This window comes from Oryza sativa, chromosome 7 (genome assembly GCF_034140825.1).
Source record: "Oryza sativa Japonica Group chromosome 7, ASM3414082v1".
Lineage (NCBI taxonomy): Eukaryota > Viridiplantae > Streptophyta > Magnoliopsida > Poales > Poaceae > Oryza > Oryza sativa.
The window spans coordinates 22,090,670-22,102,597 of record NC_089041.1 but is presented as its reverse complement, the minus strand read 5'-3'; the positions used below and the strand labels follow the sequence as shown (position 1 = coordinate 22,102,597).

Genomic DNA, 11,928 nt, shown 5'->3' with positions numbered 1-11,928 from the left:
CTCCAGCTCTAGCTACACCCCTCCTGTAGCTAGAGCTCAGCCAAACAGTTTCAGCTCCACCAAAATTAGGAATATAGCTGGGTGGAGCTCTCTCACAAAATGAACTAGAGTTGTGGAGCTGGGTTTAGGCAGCTCCACAACTCCACTTCAGACCTAACTCCTGTAGCTAAATTTAGGAGTTGGAGCTGTACCAAACAGGCTTATAACCACTAGCAAGCTTGATCATTGAAGACAAAAGCTTGATCATTGAAACTTTTTTGACCTTGTGAGCATAATGAAGCAAATCACAAGGTCAAAAATTCATGTGATTTATATTCCAAAATATATCGGGTGATGTAAAGCATGTCTGCTTGTGATTTGTCTTGTAAGCTAATAAGTTATGCCCAAACAAGGAAAGTGGTATTGAGAATTTGTAAATGGCACATGAATATAACTTGAAAAGTATAAATCACATTCATTAATTGAATCTGATGAAAGGAGATTAAGTGCGCACGTAAAACGATACAAGTTATTAGCACAATAGCACATGATTAATTGAATTTTAATTGTTAGAAACTTGAAAAATGGATTCATTTGATTTTTTATAGCAACTTCTATGTAGAAAGTTTTCACACGAAACACATCGTTTAGAAGTATTCATAGAAAAATAGATTTCTTTAAGTTTGACCAAATTTATAGAGAAAATAGTAATATTTTCAACACAAAACAAATATATTATCAAAATATAATCAATATTATATTTAATGAAACTGATTCGATATTTTAGATTTTAATATTTTTTTTATAAACTTAATCAAACTTAATAAAATTTGACTAGGAAAAAAGTCAAAAATTTATAATATGAAACGGAGGTAGTAACAATTATATCTATAAAACGAACAATTAAATTAAAAGTCGTATACTAAATCTAATTTTACTTTTATCTACCATTTGTAAAGTTGTGCGGAACAATCCACTAGTTGAGGAGTTTATGAGAGGTACTCGCAACCTGGTTAAGTACTTCACCGCCCTCCTACTGCCTTCTCCGTGTGACACGTCCTGCATTTTACTGTTCTTTCTCCCCTCCAACTTGCTTTATTACCAGCTATGCATGGCTGGTTTGTTTCAGGTTCGTCTATCCGATAATGTAGCGGGTTACTGTTCCTCTCTCCTTTCTTCTTCTTCTTCTTCTTCTTCTTCTTCTTCTTCTTCTTCTTCTTCTTCTTCCTTTTTTTCCCCTGCCGACCGATGCCGTTTCTCTGTAAGATACATTTTTCTAGAAATCAAGAAAAAGAGAAGCAAAAAATGTACATATAGTCCAAGTCATATTGGTACACTACCTACCATATGAATTCTTGTAATACCCTATATGGCTATATGAGAAGAAGAAGAAGAAGAAGAAGAAGAAGAAGAACGTAACCACTACGATTTTAATCACATTGCCAGACCCGGTAACTTGCGAGTAAATCCTCTTTTGTTTTGTTCCTTAAACTGTGAGCGACTGAGCGTCTTACTCACGTTACGTGGTGCCCCTGACCAAAATCACTGAATATATATACCTGTATTACAAAACGAAGCCTTCCCATCACTAAAAGGGAAAAAAAGTTACTCTACAAAACTACTGTGCTGCATTCGTAAAACAAAGTGGGGACATATATACTTGAAAAGAAAAATGGAAATACACCAGCAGCACTTACCGCGCCGGACCTAACACGGGTTGCACACTTGAACTGCAGCCGCAGTCAGCAAAAATGTGAAAATCCAACGGTGGGCAGGTGCTGAAAGGAGTTGGAAAAACGGCAGTCTAAAAAAAAACAAAAACATTTTCTTTGTTCTAAAATATAGCAATATAAGAGAATGTACAAATAGTGAGTTTCATATAATCTCTTAGTTAATACTGTCGACGTTTGATATCGCGATTCCGGTTTTTGCATAGTATGGGGATCGTTGGTATTAGAATATATGCGAGATTGTAGTAAAAGAGATGGAGACGAGGATTTTTATACAGGTTCGGGCCCCTGAATTGTCAGGGAATAGCCCTACATCCTGTTGGCCGAAGCCGGTCGTTGCTCTTATTCATCATAATCACACCAGTACAATATTTGTGTTAGTCTATCTAACTGTTGTCGACATAGTGGTCTAAAGGTCTGACTCGTAGTCGACAAAAGGATAGCCTTCCTCCTCGAATCCGCATCCGGCGAGATCAGAGACAGCGCTATATCTCTCCTGACGGTATCCGTAGGGGACTAGCCATGCCCATCTCTGAAGTCGATATTCGGCGTCTTGTCTTGGCGTATGTTGGCTTGTATGTTGATTTTGTGTCTTGATCTATTGTTCCGTGTAGTCCTTGTCGTTTCCATGTAGAACTCTAGTCATCCTTCCCTATGCGGAACTTCTCCTATATCCGAAGGTTGTTTCCGTATAAGACATAATATGTGGTGGGTCCTGCCGAGATTTAGTCAACTACTATTAGGTATGTGGTATCCATAACTGTCGAGGAGTGATCCTCTCTAGCGGGTGATCGAGTGACCCCCCCCTTTTGTGAGTTCGGCCGGGGGAAAGGGCGCGCTGATCGAGAGCGTATATCCGCCTAGAGTCTTCCGAGACTGCGCGTGAGAGCTGGAATTATACAGGTTCGGGCCGCTACGGAGCGTAATACCCTACTCCTGTGTGTAAGATTTAGGGTTGAGTGTTACAAAGGTTCCTCAACTCCAGGGAGAACTCTAACTCTTCTTCCCCTGGGGCTTAGGCTAATCGAGAGTCGTCCCTTTTCGGTGGGTAAGGTCCTCCTTTTTTAGTTCAAGGGGATACCACATGCGCCGCCTCTACCTACTCCTTCACGGGAGGGGGACCCATGCCGCTTGGATCGGACCACCATTCGTGCCTTCGCCCGGAAGCTAAGCAGCCGTCCGTCCTCGAGTGGGGCCCAGCGCCGTCTCCCGCCTGACACAGGGGACACGCCCTTGTCATTCCCCTTTAAATGAATGGAGACTTTTGGCGGTTCAGCTCACGTGGAGGGAGCTCCAGATGATGCATTGATGGGACGGGGCATACTTGCCCCAACTCCGCCGAACACAGGGCGGAACGTGGGGGCACCGCCGCCTATCCGATCGGACGTGACCGGCCACAGACCGGTCACAATCCGGTCATGCCCGATTGACGCAGGTCAATCGGGCAGCGCCGCACGTCCGCCCTCACCACATTAAATGCGGTGAGGGACGGTTGGGGTGCTGCGCATTGATGGCGGTTCAGCTTCGACCACCGCCCCACTCACTCCTCCCGCCACGTGGCGGTCGGGCGTGGGCCATGGGGCGAGGTAGCCCGAGGGCCCGAGGGGCGTGATGTGGCACCCCGAGGCCCCCCGGGCGCCTCTGCGTCGTCCGAGATGTGGGGGGAGGGCCAGGTTGTATGGCCGCATGGCTGGACGGGAAGGAGACTTCCCCACACTTCGCATACCCCTGGGCCTATATCACCGACATGCAGCATCTAAGCTTCAGCATGCAAAATGCATTAGGTTCTTGTTCTCTTCACACTTTTATTCTCTTCCATGCAACAAAATTTTCTTTAGTAAATCCTAAGAGTCGTTGTTATGAGTAGCAATGATGTTTCCCTCCCCCCTTCTCTTTTCCACGTCACTAAGTTTACCTGTAAGCCAATAGAGAGAGCCCATTAATAAACATCATTATACATGTCTTAAGATGGGATTGGAAACAACCTAGTATAATAAATTTGGACATGAGATCCTCTTAGTTGTTATATTTTACTGAGGGATTAACTTTTTTACAAAGAGCCTTCATATTGCCCGATTGATTAGCTGTTATGTAACGATGGAGGTCTTGATGAATCCAAGCAGAAACAAACATGTAGATTATAATTTATTTTAGAATTGCTAAATAGCACTTAACAACTGTTTTGGGATATGTTTTTAGATTTTTATATTTGCTTAGTGATACATTCTCTGGTGACCCCGATGAATGGCATTGGAGTTAGGGTTTAAAGTCTCAAGTTCCAAATTGAAGTGGGGGACGGAGGAGGGATTTATTGGGCTTAGAGGGATGGTTGTGAGAGGTGTTAGCAGAGCAACGGACGATGGACATAGGTAGGCAGCGAGATGTCAACGGTAGTGCCAGAGCCATGAGGATAAAGAAGAGCGGTAGGCATTAGTGACATGGACAAAGTAAAACTTGTTTTTGGAAAGACGGGAGCTACTAGACAGTGGGACGGAGGTACCTCACCGCCACCACTTTGAGGAGGGTTTTGGGGGGTGGGGGGTGGGGCCGGGGCAAGAGGATGTCTGGCGGGCCTCACGAGCATCGTTTACGGCTTATGCCTGGGTGACGGTGTCGTTGCCTGAATGAGGGTGCCAAGAAGGAGATAAAGAGGATTCAAATAAAAGCGATCTGAAATTGTAAAATTATAAGGTGTTTTTTTTCCAAATATGCAATGGTCAGTCTTATTTTTTAACCGTTTAATCCACAAGTGATTTTACAATTCTCAAGAAAAGACCAGGAGGTATCATATTTTCTAGTGTAAAATTTGTACCTATGGTAACAGGATGTATCAAAATTTGTACTAAAAATATTGTTACGTCTTAGAGACTATAAAATTACACTTAATCTAATCCAACTGAAATCAATTAGCCTCTGCGAGTGAACTAAATCATGCAACCGTATTGCTGACCAGACCATTTTTTGCCACCATTAGTTTACCGGCCGTAAGCATGTCAACTGCCAGTTTTGTCTCTCCTGCCGTCGTTTTGTTTACGCCTTTAAACAATGTGAAGACCAGCTCTCCCGCCGTCCCCAACCTTCGCTGCCCCTTCCTTTCCAATCCCCCCGATTTCCACACCGCTTAGCCTAGTCGCGTCTCGCCTACTCGGCAAATTCGGCATCCGCTTAGTACTAGTACTAGTATAATCTTCTAGTTAAAATCTCCGGTTCAAAACCATGATGCGAACAAGTGCTCGCTCCGACCACGCCGCACCACGCGTCTCGCGCTCGCACACGTGAATACATATATTTTCTCGCGCCAAGAAGCCGCGAGCCCTCTAGCCTCTCGCGAACCTCTCGATCTTCTCGCCGCCATCGTCGTCGTCGTGGTCGATGGCTTCCACGGCCGCCATTGCTGCGCTCGCGTTGGTGTTCTTCGTGTTGCTGTGTGTGAGAGATGGTGGCGGCGTCGACGCGGCGGACACGCTGTCGCAGGGGCAGTCGCTGGGCGCGAACGACATGCTGGTGTCGGCGAACGGCACGTTCAAGGTGGGGTTCTTCACGCCGGCGGGTGGCGACCCGGGGAAGGTGTACCTCGGGGTGATGTACGCGACGTCGAACGTGCAGACGGTGATGTGGGTGGCGAACCGCGATGCCCCCGTGAGAACGGCGGCGGGGGCCGCCTCCGCCACCGTGACGGGCTCCGGCGAGCTGCTGGTGAAGGAGGGCGACCGCGTCGCGTGGCGGACGAACGCGTCGGCCGCGGGGCGCTCCAAACACACGCTGACGATCCGCGACGACGGGAACCTCGTGATCTCCGGCAGCGACGCCGCCGGCACGGACGTAGAGTGGGAGAGCTTCCACCACCCGACGGACACCTTCGTCCCGGGCATGGAGATCGCGCTCCGGCAGACCAACGGCGACCGCACGCTGTACACGTCGTGGAGGAGCGACGCCGACCCGGCCACCGGCGACTTCACGCTGGGGCTGGACGCGTCGGCGCAGCTCTACATCTGGCGGAGCCAGGGCGGCAAGAACTCAACCTACTGGAGGTCGGGGCAGTGGGCGAGCGGCAACTTCGTCGGCATCCCGTGGCGGGCGCTCTACGTCTACGGCTTCAAGTTGAACGGCGACCCGCCGCCGATCGCCGGCGACATGTCCATCGCGTTCACCCCCTTCAACTCGTCGCTCTACCGCTTCGTGCTCCGGCCGAACGGCGTCGAGACGTGCTACATGCTCCTCGGCTCCGGCGACTGGGAGCTCGTCTGGTCGCAGCCGACCATCCCCTGCCACCGCTACAACTTGTGCGGCGACAACGCCGAGTGCACCGCCGACGACAACGAGCCCATCTGCACCTGCTTCACAGGTAATTAAAAAACTCCTCACCGAATAATCCATTGATTCTGACTTTTCTCGCACATCACGTTCACATTTCACTGTACATTTTGATAGCTAAAATCCCTTAATTTTTAGTCATAACGACGTAACGTGGAGTCTGACCCACACGTCATTGACACATTATCCGTCAAATGTGTTCAGGTTTTGAGCCAAAATCTCCGCAAGAGTACAACAACGGCAACTGGACGCAGGGCTGCGTGAGGAGCGTTCCACTGACGTGCAGCAGCGAGAGGAACAACACGACCGCCGGTGGCGCCGGCGCCGGTGGCGGCGACGGGTTCACCGTCATCCGGGGCGTGAAGCTGCCGGACTTCGCCGTGTGGGGATCGCTGGTGGGCGACGCGAACTCGTGCGAGAAGGCGTGCCTGGGCAACTGCTCGTGCGGGGCGTACAGCTACAGCACCGGCAGCTGCCTCACCTGGGGGCAGGAGCTGGTGGACATCTTCCAGTTCCAAACCGGCACCGAGGGAGCGAAATACGACCTCTACGTCAAGGTCCCATCTTCTCTATTAGGTGAGAGTTTAATCTATATTTTACCAATATTTCGTACTCCTTTCGTCTAAGAAAAAACCAGCTTCTAACAACAATTTAAAAATAGATTATGTTTAGATTTATAACTAGAAGTTAGGTTTTTCTTTTCTTTTTCTTTTTACATATGGAGTATTTGTGTTGTGTGAAGTTTAATTTACAGTTTTAAGTTTTTTTTAAAAAAAATCATGAGTCGACATATAACACATACGTCGCACTCACACCATAACATACACTCACATGTGCATACACGCTTTATTAGAATTCAAAGACAGAAATTTCGCTGGAAAAATCCAAACGAGTTAAATGACTGACAGTTCCTGATCTGACAAATACACTACTAGATGCCAATTATTTGCTTGTTTTAAGAAAGAATAAGGCATCGCATTTCGTTTTCTAGAAAAATTAGAAAATTGTTCAGTTCACTGGAATCTTTGGCATGTGGTCGAACTGAAAATGGCATTAGAAAACGCAGCATCAATCCGGTGCAGATGCGTGTGAGGTTGTTGGATCCTGAATTCCTGATTAGGTAGATAAGCTCCCATTTATGCAGTCCACGGAATAAAATTCACCGGAGTAGACGAGTAAAAGATGGTGGCCAATTTGGATTGGTGAACAGTGAATGTTGAAAAGGGGGGTGAAAATTGAAGTCTGAAACAGCCAACGTTTCACATTTTCACCCCCCGGAAAACTCAAAAGCATATCCATTTTCGCCCAAATATATCTTTACATGACATATGCAATGGAGATAAGCATTTCAGATGCTAATGTCACCCATCTGTAACGCATTGTCACCTGTCATTGTTACCCAATGCATTATGAGATACGAGAGGCACGTCGAATCGTCGATTTGAAGGTCTATGTAAAAATTTTTCTGATGGTGACTTGTGGGATTTATTATGCAGTGCAGGCCGTTTGTTTCGGATGCCGACAGCTTCCGGAAAAGTACGGTGTATGCCTATTATTTTTGTTTGGTTTAAAGATTGTTCCGACAATGACAGATCTTTATCGCTCTAGATCAACTAGATTATCTCAAATTGGGAAAAGAATACCATCTTGCGGCTGGGCGAGAAGGACCTAACTGTTTTAAATTATTCCTTTTTCTTAGCTTTTTTAGATGAGGACATGAGGTGGCTACTTTCACGAATTTTTTGTCGTGGTTAGCAGTTTTAGCACACAGGGAACATGTGGGACAAATCGTGTGTTTGACCCATGTAGGTCAATCAGTCTGACCACACATGGTGATCATTAGTTTATCATATGACCTGATGATGTATGTGAATGCACGTGAGTATTTGGCTGAAACGCACGAAGGTCTTCAGAAATCAAATCTTTGAAACTGACCGATTCTTCAAACTGATTTTATCTTCTAATGACATTATGAATTCATTTGCCTGGCAGCTACACATTTCTGACAAATTTTGCTGTTATGTTTGACCTCAGATAAAAGCTCGGGGCGATGGAAAACCGTTGTCGTCGTCGTAGTTGTGGTCGTGGTGGTTGTATTGCTGGCATCAGGCCTTCTCATGTGGAAGTGCAGGAGACGAATTAAAGGTGAGTTAGGAATTAGTACATGCCTAAATCATCATTAAACTTGAATTGCACTAGAATTTGAGATGTAAAACTTTGAAACGAATATCAAATAGCGGCATGTCAGTTCACATGACGGAGTCGGTTTATCTTGTCGCAGAGAAACTTGGCATTGGTAGGAAAAAGGCACAACTCCCGTTGCTGCGTCCTGCGAGGGATGCAAAGCAGGATTTCTCAGGGCCAGCGCAATCTGAACACGAGAAATCAGAGGAGGGCAAGAACTGCGAGCTGCCGCTGTTCGCGTTCGAGACCTTAGCGACGGCCACCGACAACTTCAGCATCTCGAACAAGCTCGGAGAGGGAGGCTTCGGCCATGTCTACAAGGTACACGCAGCTAGAGATCGATATCATCATGTTCTAATCACATGCCAGAATTAATGCACCAATGTTGGAGAGTACTAATGAGGTTGCATGGATGATTGGTTTGGTTCTTTTCAGGGAAGGCTCCCTGGAGGAGAAGAGATCGCGGTGAAGAGGCTGTCCCGGAGCTCCGGGCAGGGGCTGGAGGAGTTCAAGAACGAGGTGATCCTGATCGCGAAGCTGCAGCACCGCAATCTTGTCAGGTTGCTGGGATGCTGCATCCAGGGCGAGGAGAAGATCCTGGTGTACGAATACATGCCCAACAAGAGCCTCGACGCCTTCCTCTTCGGTACGTACACCCTCAGAATCCAGCAACATTTTTCTTGCAAAATTCAGAGAGTTCAGAGAGACAGTAATAAGCTGACACTGGCAGTGTGTGACTGTTTTGCTATGTCATGTCAGATCCGGAGAGAAGAGGGCTCCTGGACTGGAGGACGAGGTTCCAGATCATCGAAGGCGTGGCGCGAGGGCTCCTGTACCTCCACCGCGACTCGAGGCTCCGCGTGGTGCACCGCGACCTCAAGGCCAGCAACATCCTCCTCGACCGCGACATGAACCCCAAGATCTCCGACTTCGGCATGGCCAGGATCTTCGGCGGCGACCAGAACCAGGTCAACACCAACCGCGTCGTCGGCACACTGTAAGCAAAAAAGCACCTGAGCACAACAGCAACTCTGACACTGTAACACACTGAGGTTAATTACTTTACATGTCGCCGTGACACAGGGGCTACATGTCACCGGAGTACGCGATGGAGGGGCTCTTCTCGGTGAGGTCGGACGTGTACAGCTTCGGCATCCTCATCCTGGAGATCATCACGGGCCAGAAGAACAGCAGCTTCCACCACATGGAGGGCTCCCTCAACATCGTCGGCTACGTAAGCGCACGCACACACACAAATCCTCCCTGCAATCTTACTCACATTCTTGTCAAAAAAAAGTTTGCTGATCGAGTTGCGTTGCGTCTTGGGATATTGACAGGCGTGGCAGCTGTGGAACGGGGACAGAGGGCAGGAGCTGATCGACCCGGCGATCCGGGGGACGTGCCCCGCGAAGGAGGCGCTGCGGTGCGTGCACATGGCGCTGCTGTGCGTGCAGGACCACGCGCACGACCGCCCGGACATCCCCTACGTGGTGCTCACGCTCGGCAGCGACTCCTCCGTGCTGCCCACGCCGCGCCCGCCGACGTTCACGCTGCAGTGCACGTCGTCGTCGTCGGGGCGGGACATGTACTACAGGGACAAGGAGGAGTCCTACTCCGCCAACGACCTCACCGTCACCATGCTCCAAGGCAGGTAGGAGTGCGTATACCACTAAGTACGTCTTAAAATATAGCAATTTAGAACTAGATTGGATATATTCTAGTCCAATAAATCTAGATAACCATTTTTTTCAGATTTATTAAATTAAGATATATTTTTTAAATTATTATATTTTGGAACGGAAGGAGCAGTAGGAGGTTGGGTGTACAAAACTGTACATAGACACGAAGAAACACGCGCTCTTCTCTCGATCGGGTGGACGATCGAGCTAGGGAGATGTACTGTGTGTTCCACATGTGTTGGGTGATTTGATAGCTCTGGGTGTAGAGATTGGTTTGCTTTTGCTTTGTACATGGCCCCAATTTTGTTACTGCCGGTTCCGGTTTTTTTTTTTTTACACTCAGTTCCAGTTCATTGATTGGTTGAAGTTTGTGTAATCCATCATCACTGTACAAACAAAACTATTTAACCAGGACGCGCCGATTAATTGGGCCGCGTGGGCCCTTCTCACAAGTTCCCCCAGGCCATCTGTTGGCAACAGGCCGAAATTTATGGGCTATGAGGTGAATGTACGGCCCTATTAAGCTATGCGGGCAGGAGTAAGTCTATAGTGGCTCCCTCATCTCTTGCCCTTCGCTGAATAACAACCCTCAACCGCAAAACCGGCTATATATAACACCTCCCCCATCTCCAAAAACTAGTGCAAATCGACTCCTCCGGTGGTTTTATAAGCGGTTTATGCTGATGTGGTATATTGACTTGCTCCAAATGTGCCGATGTGGTAGCCAGGTCATCAAAGGGATTGAAAATAGAAGTGGGTCCCACATGTAAATGATAAATGCTAAAACAAAACAAATGGTGGGGCCACTTGTCAGCCCCATTATTTCATATCTTCTTCCTACCTTCAATCTTTTTCTCACAGCCACACGCATGGAGACCGATTCGGCCGGGCGGCGGAGCCCTTCTCATCCCAGCGAGCTTCTCCCTCGCGCTCGGCCGGCCGCAGCCTCCCGGCAAGCTCCTCCAACACACACGGCCAGCCGTGGCCTCCCGGCAAGCTCCTCCCCCGCGCCCGCCCGGCCGTAGCCTCCCGGCGACCTCCTCCCCCGCGCCCGGCCAGCCGCGACTTCCCGGCGACCTCCTCCCCCACCGTCATCGCGGTGTTTCCCCCATCCAATCCGCCACCACCAGCGCCAGCCGATGCCCCCTCTCCCACCGCTGCCGCCTATGGGGAGATGATGTCGCCGGGAGGCCACACGAGAGGAGAGAAGCACGCCGGCCTGTCGCACACGGGGGAAGGGGCTCACCGGGAAGCCGGGTGGTGGGAAGGGAGCTCGCCGCCGGCCGCGCACGGGTAGAGCAGCTCGTCGACCAGCCGTGCGCAGATAGCTCCCGGCGGGCCACACGCGGGGAGAGGAGTCATCAGCCAGCTGTGCGCGGGGGAGGAGCTCGCCAGTCGGCCGCGCGCTGGGGATAGAGCTCGCAAGGCGGCCGCGCGCTGGGGTGGGAGCTCTCCAGGCCGACCTGCTGCTGTTGCTACTTGCCGTCGCTACCGTCTCCACTGCCTCCTCTCCTTGACCACCACAGGCGTCGGCTGCTACTTGGACCGCCGCCGCCGCCTCAACCTCCCATCCCGCCGCAGTAGCCACCTGCCTCCTCTCTCTTGCAGTCACAGTCGCCGCATGCTGCTATTACTTCTTCCACAATGCCGTCGCCGCCGTCTTCACAGCCTACTCTCCCTTCTTCCCTCGCCGTCGCTGCCACTGACACCCTCTGATCCGGCTCACTACGGCCGCAGCCCTCACGGCCTCTGTTGCTGCTGGAATGTGAGAGAGAGAGAGAGGAGAGAGAATGAAGATATGAGATGGGAGGTGAAAAAAAGATGAAATGCGGTGGAAGTCGCTGACATGCGGGTCCCAACTTCCAACTCAGCGAGTCAACCTCGGTCTAGCAGCCACGTCAATAAATACCGCTTGCCAAACCAATGAAGGAGATAATTTGCACCGTTTTTTGAAGATGGGGGATGTGTTATACCCAGTTTTGTGATTGAGCGAGGCAATTCAATCAAGAGGAAGAGATGAGGGAGGAAAAATATACCTATTC

General features: G+C 49.3%; 1 protein-coding gene across 1 annotated transcript; it reads left to right on the top strand.

The window, feature by feature from the left end:
- The first annotated feature begins 4,592 nt into the window (after positions 1-4,592).
- LOC4343546 (G-type lectin S-receptor-like serine/threonine-protein kinase B120) lies at positions 4,593-10,222 on the top strand. Its single transcript, XM_015791184.3, has 8 exons — positions 4,593-6,054; positions 6,228-6,599; positions 8,058-8,168; positions 8,305-8,528; positions 8,643-8,853; positions 8,967-9,204; positions 9,291-9,441; positions 9,545-10,222. Exons 1-8 carry the CDS (start codon positions 5,082-5,084, stop codon positions 9,860-9,862), a joined length of 2,598 nt encoding a protein of 865 aa, XP_015646670.1. The 5' UTR covers positions 4,593-5,081; the 3' UTR covers positions 9,863-10,222.
- Positions 10,223-11,928: the final 1,706 nt, after the last annotated feature.